We start from the raw sequence: 14,585 nt of genomic DNA on the forward strand, positions 1-14,585 counted from the left end.
GTGGAGAGACTGATATGCATATATCTTTTTGGTAACGACAGAAAGTCTTTACATATCTCCTAAAGCAGAAGTCATATGATTATTCTCCAACAGCATAATTGTGACAAGCATGACATATGTCTCTTTGCAGTAGAAAAGAAACAGACATGCAATGACTCAGACTCAATTTGGGCTTAAAGAGACACAAATTGGCATCTTCACATATAATGCTCAAGTGCACTCACCCTTCCAAGGCCTCTTTCCCTTTCTTCTACAATGGGTTTTCCCTTTTCTGGAAGTTCTCTACACCCTTGATATCTTCTCCGACAGAAGTTCTGCCCAGTGTGTAAAATTTCTTTGGCCCTCCTCACCTTTCTCTCCTCTTTTCAGGGGTCATCGGGAAGAAGGTAAGAATCATGGCGAGGGTAGGGGGGATGAGTGTCACCTGAGGAGGTTGTTAATGCAAAAAAAATTCAATAATTTGTTCGAATTTTTTCTGCCTTCCCCCTCCCCACTTTCCCCCCTAGAAAAACCAGCTGACACTATGAGTTAAAGAACAATCTGAATGGAATGGATGAAAAGGAATGAACTGATTATCACAGCTATCAATCAGTTTTAAAAAATACCTTATCAACTAAAAGGATCTAGAGAAAAAATGAATTCATGCACTGTAGCAATTCTATCCCTACCCACAACTCTTTCATCCATCCAAAAACCTGACAAACATACTCCCCATACTTCAAAGAAACTATGAAATACACAGATTTTTGCCAGCAGGTATCACAGTAGTTGTCAGGAACACATTTCCAAGGTCATGGGAATGGCCCGCTGTGTTTGTCAAGATGCGGAAGAGATGAATGTACAATGTCTGAGAAGATCTGCCCCCACTTCTGAAAATACAGGAGGAAGAAGGTAATACAGTTTTGCTCCCAGTCAGTAACGGAGTCTGGGCCTTATTCCAAGATAACTGAGTTTTTCAGAATAAGCAACATCTTTTCAAATGACAACTTTTCTGTGAACCTTAGCATGAATCTTCATAAATACGTCAATCCCTTCAAATGACTTCTCTGCAGTTAAAAAAAATTAATAAAATAATCTTAGCAAGAGATAGATTCACACGCTTTGAGAAAGAAACTTAAAAATAAGATAGGCCCATATTCAAGTTTTCCAGTAACTTGAGTTTATTAAATGCCTATGAACGTTGAATAAATGAAAGAAACATGGACAATGTCTAAACCACTGAAAATTTACAATGATTGCATTTTAAAAATACAGTATTGGTGTACGTAAATACGAAAATAAAAAAAAGATGCATATGAGCAAAACAACAAGACCATAGGAAGATGAGTAAGAAAGAGAGTGATAACAATGATAAATTCAATTTAGTCCTGGAAGCCTGATGAAAAGAGAAATTTACAGTAGACTGTTATAAGCGAGGAATGGTATGGTTATCAAAACAGGGCAGTGGAATCTGTGAAACCATATTAATAACTTCAAGAATGGCAAACATGACTTATTAGGCTGAACTAAGAAAAAAAAAAAAAGGGCAAACTAAATACAAACAACAAATTACCGTTTGGTCTGGGTCATGTGTTAAACATCCTTTCTATAATTTTGCATGTAACACTGGTTATAATACTTGAAATGCTAATTGTCTCTTAACATGGAATATAGAAAATACAGATTATTGAACAATGTGAATTTTTTATTAAATTTATTGGAGTGACATCAGTTAATAAAATTATATAGGTTTCAAGTGTACAATTGAATATGTCCTATGTATGTTGCACTGTGTGTCCACCACTCAGAGTTAAATTTCCTTCCATCACCATGTATTTGAGAGCTGTACTCATTCCTTTTAGAAACATTAGAAGCTCATGTGGCCTGACTATTAAAAAAAATAGGTTTATAAATATTGGATTCCACTTAATTCCACAATGTTGTATGATTTCAAATTAGGTAAAAGGATGAGCAAATGAAAGGTCAGTAACATAAATGTGAGGCTACTCATGGTAAATACAGAATGTAAGCAATAATATTTCTTGAAAAATGGAGAGAACATACAGTACATGTTACCAGGAATAAAACCAAGCAATGAGAATAAATGGGTTCAAGACACACTTAGAAGTCCTTAAGAGAATAGGAGAATTTTTTTTAAAAGAAAGAAGCTCAGATGGATAATAAAGACCTGATAAATTCGACAAGGTAGAAAATCTCTCAACAAGCTATGTCTTAAGTTTAAAAATGCAAACCATCACCTCAGTTCAGCACCTACTTATTATCCCAAGTCATCACTGGAAGCACTCCAAGCCCCCTCAGACATCACTCTGGACTAAACGGCTCAGGGTCTCAAAATTCTATGCTTGCACATCTCTATTCAGAAGCTGTGCTTCTTCCTTCTAGTCATATATACTACTCGAATTTAGCCAAGTATATTTTGCTTTTTTTTTTTTAATGGGTGGTGTGCATGCTTTGTAGTATATAATTTGCTTTTAAACTGTGTATTTTACAGTGACACTTATTCTCTTCCTGTTTATTTATTTTGTATCACCAAAACATTCAGAATAAACTGAAACCACCCTGCTATTTGATGATTTTTTTTCACGTGCATTGTATAGTATTCAGATTTTGAGATAAAACCAAGCTTTTTCCATATTTGGTAGAAAAGGGGGGAAATATTTCTAAACTTTCTAAAAAGAGAACTTTGTTTAGGTCTTACATTTGGCTGCTTTGTATTGTTTAATTTTTTTTTTTTTAAAGACAATATGGAATGCAAAAAGAAAGTCTAATGAGAGTTTTTGTTTTAGAATGCATCCTCTCCATCTATCTGCTTCCTGTGTAGCAATATTCAAAAGGAAGCTGGTATTACTGTGATACTAAAGTTTTACTTACCAAAAAATAGCCAAGTCTGTCTGGCATCACCAGGGGAGCACAGCAACCTACCTTTCAAACAAACAACCAAAAATGTTCCTTTGTTTTTCTATGCCAGTTCAAAGGATGGAGACTAGCTCCTAGCCAATTTTTATGCAACCCTGTGCCAATCCAGGCCATAAAAGAAAAGCCGATAATTTAAAAAGCACACAGCTTTCGATGGATATCAGCTAGCTTCTAGTGGTTCTTAAAGAACGTGCTAGTTTCATTTCTTTAGTCACTAGAAGAAAGCAGGAGAAATTCTACCCTAATTATGAAAAACTTTACTTATATCAGTAATTAATTAACATATACAAAATCTTAGTAAAAGGGGCCACAAATAAAAACACCAACAATATTATATAGAAAAGTACTAAAAAAACAAGTTATTTTGTATTATACTTAGAGCTAAGAAACTATAAAAAATGACTCACTTAGGTTTTATGAAAAGTTTTAATGACAATGTTGGAATCCATGTGGAGAAAAATGCGAAACTACACATAAAGATTGCCATACGGATCAATTAAAGAAATACTTTGCTTACATTCCTGCTAACATGCATCTCAGACACAATGATTTCTATGTTTACACAGAAAAAAAATGAAAAAGAAAATATGCCTGAATACCTTGGAAAGCCTTAGTTGATCTCAGATCTTTCTCATTTTTCTTTCTGTTCTCATTTCAAGTTCATTTATACTACTCTCGTTTTCTTTCTCAGTAAGTTTTATTTTTTCATTTTTTATTTTTTTAATTTAAATTTACTATTTTTTTATGGTGACATTTTTTTTAAATCCGGTACCAATAAGTTTTAGATTCAAGTTTGTATACTATATTTTAAAATGTGTCCTAAAATTTGATATTTGTAAGTCACTTTTCCTACCCTAGTTAACACCTGTCAATTGTAAAAGAAAGGATAGGCATTTCATTTGCTTTTAATCCTGACACAACCTCATATAAAACAATTCATTAAGACCACCAAACTTGTCATTTTGTTTTGTTTTGTTTTCAGATTAAACATATATAAATAGTACAATGATAATATAATTAGCAACAAATTAAGTCCTGCTTCTTCCAGGGAGGCATCGTTCATTAACTCCGCCACCACAAAAAATCAACAGGTTTTGGTCTTCATCAAATGTTACATGAGAGAAAGGAAAGAGCGAGAGCCGGGGAGCTGAAGAGCATCCATATGGGCCAATTTTAATTTGTGCATTTAAATTTACATTCAGTAATGCAAATCTCCTCTGCCACATATGTCTGTATGACGCATCCATTAAAAAACACAGAGGTTTTTAAATTCCGCTTTCAGTCCTCTTTCATATATCTTGACTCGAGAGAAGAAAAATTATTTGAAGCTGTCATTGAAACAGGCAAGGAACCAGTTTATAGTCCAAGTTAAACCAACAGCAGACATGTTTCATAAACACAGCAAATCTATTCTGAGGGATTCTAGAAACTCTGTCCAAGAGCATATCCACTGAGAGTCTCGTGGGTTTTCTAAAGGGATTTCAGTGATATTCCCAGGGCCCATTCTCCTAAAGAAAAAAGTCGCAGTCCTTGCATCTTCAGTCTCTTCATCAAAAGCAAAGAGAAAAGATACTGACTCCTCCTTCAGAGGTCAATGGACTTTTCCCTATAAAACTATATTGTTCAGTAAGTTAAAAAGAGTTTATGCTTTTGACCATATATTTTTAGAATGGGAAAGAGGTTATCTTAAAATTTTTAAGATTAAAAGTATTTATTCAGAAAATTAGTCTGACATGATTATTCTATGGGTGATGAGAACTACCAGAAAAATATTTGCTTCATCCTAAGGAAAATGAACTTTTACTGGTAAATACATGAATAAATAGATGCAGACTTTGAATTCTTAGTGAAATCCAGATGTCTGCAGCCCTTCTTCATTCCCTCCAGCAGTGCATAAGAACTGTTGCTCCTCATCCCATCACACTTGTGTCTTAGCCTTTTGATAACAGCCATCCCAGTACATGTGGAGTGGTGTTACATTGTGGTTTTGAGTCTCCTTTCTCTAATGCTAATGATGTTGAGTGTCCCTTCACGTACTTGCTGGCCAGTGGTGTATCTTCTCTGGAGAAATGTCTGTTCATATCCTTTGCCCATTTTTCAATCAGGCTGTTTTGTTGTTGCTGAATTTAAGAGTTCCTTATATATTCAGAATATTAACCCCTAAGCAGATATGATTTCCATATGTTTTCTCCCATTTGTGGGTCTTTATTTTCTTGATAGTATTGCTTGCAGTGCAATATTGTTCATCTTGATGTTGTCCAACTTATCCATTTTTTTCTTTGTCATAGGTGTTTTTGAAGCCATATCTAAGAAACTACTGCCTAACCCCAGGTCATAAATATTTACTCTTATGTTTTCCTCTAAGTATTATAATTTTAGCCCTTATGTTTAAGTCTACATTATGTTAACTTTTGTTCCTGGTATGAGGTAGAAGTATAAATTCTTTTTTTTTTTTTTTTGCATGTGGATATCTAGTTGTTGCAACAACATTTGTTGAAAAGACTTTTCCTTTGCCCTTATAATCAATAATTGTCAAAAACCAATAAACCATAAATGTATGGATTTATTTCAAACTATTAATTCGATTCCATTGACCAATATGTTTATCCATATGCCAGTAGGACATTGGCTTAATTACACTATCTTTGTAATAACATTGTAATCAAGAAGTGTGAGTCCTCCAACTTTATTCTTTTTTGTGATTGTTTTGATTATTCTGGGCCCTTGTTATTTTCATATGAATTTTCACGTTCAGCTTGTCAATTCTGGGGGAATTTTCGGGGGGAAAAGAGGCAGTTGGGGTGTTGCTAAACATCATATTGAATCTGTAGGACAATTTAGTGAGTATTGCCATCTTAACAATATTATCTTCTGATCTATGAGTGTGGCATGTTGTTCCTTTCATTTGGGTCTTCCTTAACTTCCTTCAATTTCTTCTAGTTTTCAATGTATAAGTCTTGCACTTCTTTTGTTAAATTTATACCCAAGTATTTTATTTTTCTGATGCTATTGTAAAGAGAATTGTTTTCCTAATTACATTTTCACAACGTTAATTACCAGTACCTAGAATTGTTAATATATAAGATCATGTCATCTGCAAAGATAGTTTTACTTCTTCCATTCTAATCAAATGTCTTTTTTTTTTTTTTTTGCTTAATTGCTCTGACTAGAACCTCCAGCATGTTGCCAAAAAGAAATGATGAGAAAGACATCCTTGTCTTCTTCCTGATCTCAGGGGGAAAGCATTCAGTCTTTGAGCTGTAGGTTTTTCATAGAAGCTCTTTATTGGGTTGAAGAAGTTCCCTTCTATTCCCAGTTTGTTGGGTGTTTTTATCATGAAAGGGTGTAGAATTTTGTCAAATGCTCTTTCTGTGTCTATTGGGATACTCATATGACTTTGGTCTTTTATTTTATTATGTATTACATTAATTGATTTTCATATCTAAAATACTGCATTCCTAGGATAAATCCCAATTGGCCATGGTGCATAATCCTTTATGTTTATGTTGCTGGATTCACACTTATAGTATTTGGTGAGGATTTCTGTGTCTATATACATAAAGTATATTAGTCAGTAGTTTTCTTTTCTTGTGATGAGTTTGCTTTGATAGCAAGGTGGCTTCATAGAAAGAAGTGGAATGTGTTCCTTGCTATTCTATATTTTGAAGAGTTTGTGAATGATCAGTAATTCCTTTAATGTTTGGTAGAATTCTCCAGTGAAGCCATCTGGAACTGGGCTTTTCATTGTGGGTATATTTTGTTTGGTTGGTTGGTTGGTTAGATTTGTTTTTGTTTTTTTTTTTTTTTACTAATTAAGTCTCTTTACTTTCTATATGCCTATTAAGATTTCTAACGATTCTTGAGTCAGTTTTTCTAAGAATCTGTCCATTCCATCTAAGTCATTTAATGTGATACCATGCAACTGTTCATAGTATTTCCTTATCCTTTTTTTTATTTCTATAAGGTCAGTGGTGTACCTTCTTCCATTCCTGATTTTAGTAATTCAAATTCTCCTTTCTTTTTCTTGGCCTGTCTATCTAAAGGTTTGTCAGTTTTGTTAATCTCAGAGAACTAACTGTTGGTTTCACTGATTTTCTCTACTACTTTTCTATGCTCTATTTCACTTATTTCCACTCTAGTGTTTACTATTTCCTTCTTTCTACTTGCTTTCAATATAGTTTGCTCTTCTTTTTTAGTTTTCTAAGATGGAAGGTTAGAGTATTTATTTCAAATTTTTAAAATTGTTTTAATATAGGTATTTACAACTATAAATTTCCAAACACTGATTTAGTTGCAAACCCTAAGTTTTAGAATGTTCAATTCATTTCCATTCATTTCTAAGTATTTTCTAATTTTTCTTGTGATTTCTTCTGTGAACCATTGTTATTTAGAAATGTGTTGTTTAAAACATACAAATCTGCAAATTCCCCAAATTTCTTTGTTATTGATTTCTAATTTAATTCCATTATGATCAGGAAGACTACTTGGTTTTTTAATAGTTTTAAATTTATGAAGGCTTCAATCTCCTCAAACTTATTAAGGCTTGGTTTGGGGCCTAGCATGTGATCCATCCTAGAGAATATTCTATGTATGCTGGAGAAGTATGCCTACTCTGCTGCTGTCGAGTAGAGTGTTCCAGAGATGCCTATTAGATCGAGTTGGTTTACACTGTTGTTCAAGGCTTCTACTTCCTTGTTCACCATCTGCTTATTGAAAGTTGGCTATTAAAATGTCCAAATATTATTGATTTCTCCCTTTAATTCTGTTTTTTTCTTTTTCTTTATAAACTTTGGGACATTCTTGCTGGGTGAATATATGTTCATAATTCTATCTATAGATCTATCTTCCTGGTAGATTGACCCTCTTACTATTATGGAATGTTTCACTTTATCTCCAGGGAGGGAGGTCTACCCTTGCCCATCTCTACCCTTCTCTATCTCCTCCCCTCCCCCACTAATATGTTGTCTCTGTCTATAAGTTTTTATTCTTTGTCTTGTTTGTTCCTTTCAGTTTTATATCTTACATATGAGTGAAATCATATGGTTCTCAACTTTTTCTGTTTGACTTATTTTGCTTAGCACTATTATTTCAAGATCCATCCATGTTGTCACAAATGGCAGTATTTCATCTTTTCTTAAGGCAAATAGTCCATTGTATATATGCACTACATCTTCTTTATCCAATCATCTATCAAAGGACACTTCAGTTATTTCTATGTCTTGGCCATTGTAAATAATGCTGCAATGAACATTGGGGTGCATATATCTTTATGCATAAACATTTTCAAATTTGGGGGGTAGATATCCAGAAAAGGAATTGCTGGTCACATGGTAATTCTACTCTCAAATTTTTGAGGAACCTCCATACTGTTTTCCATAGTGGCTATACCAATTCACATTCCCACCAGCAGTGTATGAAGGTTCCTTTTTCTACACAACCTCTCCAACACTTGTTATTACTTGTCTTATTGATAATAGCCATTTAACAGGTGTGAGGTGGTATTTCATTGTGGCTTTGATTTGTATTTCCATAATAGCTAGTGAAGTTGAGCATCCTTTCATATATCTGTTCATGTGTCTTCTTGGGAGTAATGTCTGTTCAGGTCCTCTGTCCATTTTTCAATTGGATTGTTACACAATACATCTGTTAATTTTATTTTATTTTTTATATATGTCATGTTTTTTTTGTTTTTTCTTTTGTTCCTCTATTCCTTCTTTATTGCCTTCTTTTGTACTGAATGGATATTAACTAGATTAAGTGGATATTTAACAATATATGTTGTTTTATGCAGTTGTTTATAAATTCAGTCAAATGAATAAAAGAGAAGAAATATTTAGTTATATTATCTTATAAACATAAAACTATGTTTATAAGTGCTCTTTCTTGTGTGTGCATGTGATTTCATATTACAGCCTGATGTCATTTACTTTTAACCTAAAGAACATCCTCTCATATTTGACAGCATGTCTCTTAGCAACAAATTCTGTTTTATTTTACTTCCATTTATGAAAAATTGTTTTTCTACACATAAAATGTTTGATCACATTCACTATCAGCATTTGAGTATGCCATCCCACTGCCTTCTGGCCTTGGTTAATTCTAAATCCGCTGTTAATATTATTGGGTTTTCCTTGAATGTGGTAAGTTATTTTTCTCTTACTGCTTTCAATAATTTTTTCCTTTATCTTTGGCTTTCAACATTTTGACTAAGATGTAACCAGGCGTGGATCTCTTCTTGTTTACCTACTTGACATTCATTGAATTTAGATGTATATATTAATGTTTTTCATAACATTTGGAAAATTACCAGCCATTAAAACTTCAAAAATATTTCTGTACCTTTTTGTCTCTCCTCGCCTTGCAATATTCACATTTCATGTACATTGATCACTTAATGGTATTCCACATTTTTGTGTTTGACATTTTCTTTCTACTTTTCTATTATACAGTCTCTATTTATTTATCTTCAAGTTTGCTGATTCTTTTTCTGCCAACACAGATCAATCATCGAAAAACCTAGTGACATTTTTTCACTTTGGTTATTGTAATTTTCAACTCTAGAATTTCTCTTTATTGATATTCTCAATTTGATGACACATTGTCATCAGACCTTCCTTTACTTCTTAGAAATAGTTTTCATTAATTCTTTTAAGCTATTTAGAATAGATACCTTGAAATATATGTCTGTAAGTACAACAACTGAGCCCCTCTGAATAATACTTGTGTTTGCTTTCCTGTCTATCAGTCACACATTTTGTTTATGTCTCTTATTTACTGCTATTGAAAACTAGGCATTTCAGAAAATGTATCATAGGAAACCTGGCTATGGATTTCCCCTTCCCTGCCCCAGGGCTTATTGTTTTTGTTGTTTGCTTATGTGTTTAGTGACAGCTAGACTGATTCAGTGAAGTCTATTACTGTTCCAGTGAGCAATTTGATGTTCCTGCACGTATTCTTCTTAGCTTGACTGCCTAAGGGTCAGCCCTGGGTGGCAATGAGCCCTTTATTGGTCAAAGACCTTGCTTCAGTCTCTTTTATCACTAGAGCTTTACCCTTAACTATTTTGTGTGTGAGGTAGGGGGCATGCCTTGGAGGGAGTTTACAGAATTTTTTCCCACATTCAGTCAAGAACTAGGAACTTGGATGTTCTTTAATTGCACCCAAGAGGGTGCAGCCTTGGAACGCACACAGCTTCCACACTGCCAAGAATGACTGATATGATTTTTAAGCCTGGCTTAGGAGTTGGACCTGAGTCAAAGTAGATTATCGTTCAGTCAATATTTAGACAAAACTATGTTTAAGACTCTTGTGCCAGTGAAGCTTCCACTCAACTGTGATGAGTCCGTATGAAGTTTGGGGATGCTTTCAGGAGGTCACATGTCTTGCTCTGATTGCTCCTGAGTGGGTGCAATGTGGAATGTGCACATGGGCATAGTCCCTGGCTTCCGGGGTACACTGTAACCCCTGGAGGGTCCTTGTTGGCTGGCTCTTTCTTGGTTTTCCATGGTTCCCTGGAATAGAACATATGCAATAGGGGACTGGAGAAATTAGAAATGCCAGCATCCTGCTTCTTCTAAGATAAAATCATAGCCATAGAAAAAGCTGCAGGGAGAGAGACCCCTGTCTTCTTGGCTGCACATGCCTGGCATAGAGCTTCAATAACATGGAGTTGGGGTGGTTGAAAATGGAGCTGGTCCTGCCTCAAATGCCACATGCTCCCACTGCTCTTAATGATTTGGGTAGATTTTCTTTAATGAGTGCTTCTCCAGGTCCGGTATGCCCATAGGACAATTAATAGAGACTCTAAATAGCATTTCTGTTACAATCTTCACCAGTTAAATTGTTGTTTTGCCCACAGGAAGATCTGCCCAGCTGCTTGCCGTGTCAGTCTAGAAGGCCCACCTCCAATCAACTTTTTGAGTAACACTTTAGACAGTTTCCTGTTACAAATTTTGTAATTTAAAAATTTCATATGTTAATATTAAACAAAACACATAAATAGAAATGTTTTTAAAAAAACCTCCATTATGAACATGGCTTTGAAAAGAAAAATGATATTTTCATTGAAATGTAAAACATTTTAAATAAAAAGAAAACTAGAGGTATGATAAAGTCATTAATTTTTCTTCTAAGTCTTAAATTTGGGTCCTCGAATAATTGGAGCAATTTTTCAGCTTAGATCATACTGAGATACACTGGGAACAATCAGACTAGTGTCACCAGCCTCGCTTCCCACAGGAAAAAGGTAGGAGCTTTCATAATTGTAACTATGTAAGTCAAATAAGGAATAAAATTCTCCTTGCTTTGGGATAATCAAAAATCCTGTTGCTGTCCATGGTAAAGAAACATGTATGCAAAGTCATCAAAACCAACTTGAAGTCTAATCTATCTAAATTCAATTCTTTCCCTATGTCTAATGAGACAAAACTAAAGACTAGACTTTAGCTAGAGAAGAAAAGACTTTTCTAGACTTTCTAGAGAAGAAAAAATATTCGGCAAAGGGAAATGAATATCAACAGCCTACCTACATTCACATTTCTGAAACTCTCAGACAAGAGCTTCCTGCATGCTAGAGAATCCTGCTACAATACTGACTGATTTACTATGGTTTTGAATACGATGCAAAATAATCTTTGCCTACGGCATTATTTTGAAAATTCATCACTTAATCCTCTCTGTATATCTAAACAAAATAATTTCCTCAAGACTCAGTTCAAGTTTCATCTCCTCCACACAGCCTTGTCCCAAGTTCAGCCAACATGTTCTATTCAACTCCTGATGACCCACAGTACTTACTGTGACAGAATTAGTCACAGGTTGTTCTATAATAAATTAGCTCTTAGAGAACCTCTGTGCTGTACCTGGTACAGCACCTTCATTTTTTTTGCAGTATCCCCTGCTCAAATGAATAAACCCCGCTCATGTCAGATCAAAACAGGGATACAACCCTGAAAGTAATTGATGCCCCTTCCCTTCTCTTTAGTTTTCCAGGGGTCTCTGAAGTAGTTACTCAACTCCAAATTACCAGGATTGAGGAAATACTCTCTCATCCTCTGCTCCGAATAGAATTTGGATTCTATAAATGACCAAAAATCTTTCCTTACTTTTGCAAGGATGTTTTAGTTTTCATAGATAATCACTATAAGGTAATAAATCTTAAATAAACTTTCCAAACAACTCTTTCTTCAATGCCTATGAATCCTGATAAATAGAACATCGGAGCCATTAAAAATCAATACCCTTTCTTTTATATATATAGTCCAAGGGAATCTTAATAGCAGTATATGAATATAAAGTCCAAAAGAAACTTCACTGCCATGATTAAATTCTGTGCAATTTCAATGTGCAATTAATCAAATATAATTTTCTTGATATAATCTAGCATGGTCAAGGATCATTAGCTTGATTATATTTCCTTTTTATTAAGTCATTATGGTTTTTATTTTTAGCCACTTACTTAGAAGTATAAACACAATTTCTTTGGCTGAAAAAAAAAACATTTAAAAATAGAGACTATTATTGTTGCATTATTTGAATTGATTGGGTATGTGCTACAAAGTTATAGGAATAGAATCTTCAAAAAATAATAAATCTTTTAACATCTAAAACAAATCCAGATTCCATAAAACCTATGTTTGTCTAATTATAGCTTTGAATTTTGATGTGGTTTTCTATGTAAATAAATTTTTAAGGCTTGCAATTGGAATGTATTCCATTAAAAGCAGATGTCATATTAAAAGTTACAAAGTAACAAATGTTTATTTTGTATCCCCAAAATAAATCTAAATTGTCTTAAGATATTTGGTGTTTCAGACATTATTCTTTCTTCAATCTAAAAGAACTCTCCAAAATAACCAAATCTCACCCTTGCCAGCTACACCAATACAACAAACTAGACTTCTACTACTTAAAACTCAGGCTATCGATCTGTGAACACTGATATATCTATTGATTATAATAAAATGTTTTTAGTTAAAAAATATATTTGCCATAAATAAAAGTAGAGAAGTTCACAAGTAAAATACACACCACTTTTTCCTTTTCAGGCCAATATATATTATATATTATATATTCAACAATATTTGAAGCATAGCACATACATTTTCCCAATGTGCCAACAGAAGGAAGAACCCTTTTAATGGCAATTACGATTTCATGTATGAATACTTAGAGGCATTACATGGTATACTCCCTTAGGAGAATATTTGAATAATGAATGCTTCTTTTCCCATTGTTATTATGAATTTTTATAAAACAAACAAAAAAGCCTTTTTAGAGGTTAGGTTTAAGCAAGCACAATAGAAAGACTGAACAGGATATCAAATGTCCTAATTCCTTAACAATTACATCTGAACTAAACAGGAATTCTAAGAATTCCTTTCATTACCTCTCCTTATAATAAATAGCAGATTTAAATATCTATTTTCCTAATCATACTTCTGGAGCCTGAAGCCCAACAAATATGTAAATATCATGTATCATTTTTCTCCCCCATTGTATGGGTAAAGCATTTTAATTTTATAAAAAAGACAAAACCCAGTTAGAGATTCATTTTTGTTGCATTAAATAGTAATATAAATGTCAGTTATGTATTTTAAAAGCAACACGATTTCTTCTTATTCAGTCTTGTTAACGTCTATGTGCAAATTTACATTGTGGATAGAAGGGTCCTTTACAGACCTTTTAAGTGTGACAAGACATTATTTATGTAGGGCATTTTTTACAAAGATGGTTCCTTTTCCTATCATGAAGTAAATCAAAAGTATCATCACTTGACATCTGTTGAGATTTAACCACAGTGGCTGTATGCCTCCAACCACTATTTATATGCTATGCAAGCAAATGACCCTCATTTTTACTGTTCACAGATGCTCATGTGTCTAAAGTTCACATTACTTGCATAAAGTTTTATTTAACTGGGAATATGTCATGTTTGGTGGCGTCATATTTTATGTACTTATCAAAATGTTAGAATATGAAAAAGCCTTTAAAAATATCTCCACATACAATTTCACATAACTACAGTCATTTAAATATTGAGCATATATATAAATTAATACAAATGCAAATTATTTTGAAGAAGTATTTATTTTGTGGACAGCTAAAACAACTGGGAGCTACCATAGGCACATGCCACTAGGTTGTCTAGCCCTGCACCAGCTCCTTCTAGCAAGCTGGCATCCAGGCATCAAGCATACCCACCTGACTCCAAATGGCCTGCTGAAGTTCCCGGCACAGTCTATACGAAGGCCACTTCTACACAGGACCACTTTTTCAAGATTGGGAGAGGTAGTTATTTCATTTAATTCATAGTATCAAACACGGTAATCTTAAAAAAATGGGGAGGCAAAAGAATATGCCCCAAATGAGAATGACAACAACAACCCTAATGAAATAAAGATAAGTATTTTGCCTGATAAAGAATTCGAAGATATGATCATAAGAATGCTCAACAATTTTGAGAGTAGAATAGAGGAACTCAGAGACCACTTCAACAAAGAGTTAGAAAATATAATTAATTACCAATCAAAGATAACAAATACAATAACTGAAATGAAAAATACACCAAGGAATCAACACCAGAAGAATGAATTAGTGGCAATCATCAATCAGCACAGCAATATATGTGTGCGTGTGTGTGTGTGTGTGTGTGTGTGTGTGTGTGTGTG

The 14,585-nt window shown here is 33.8% G+C and overlaps 1 protein-coding gene across 3 annotated transcripts in view; it reads right to left on the reverse strand.

Moving 5' to 3' along the window:
* FMN2 (formin 2) overlaps positions 1 to 14,585 on the reverse strand; it is a 402,924-nt gene that overhangs the window by 224,026 nt on the left and 164,313 nt on the right. The window contains exon 7 of one of the 3 annotated variants that reach the window (XM_023523197.1): positions 8,818 to 10,427. The exons of the other annotated variants lie outside the window; for them this stretch is intronic. Coding sequence (XP_023378965.1) covers positions 10,290 to 10,427 — 138 coding nt within the window. The 3' untranslated portion in view covers positions 8,818 to 10,289. Of the gene's footprint in view, positions 1 to 8,817; positions 10,428 to 14,585 lie in introns of those variants that run through there. 3 annotated transcript variants of the gene reach the window in all.

The sequence above is a fragment of the Pteropus vampyrus genome, unplaced genomic scaffold (genome assembly GCF_000151845.1).
Source record: "Pteropus vampyrus isolate Shadow unplaced genomic scaffold, Pvam_2.0 Scaffold383, whole genome shotgun sequence".
Classification (NCBI taxonomy): Eukaryota; Metazoa; Chordata; class Mammalia; order Chiroptera; family Pteropodidae; genus Pteropus; species Pteropus vampyrus.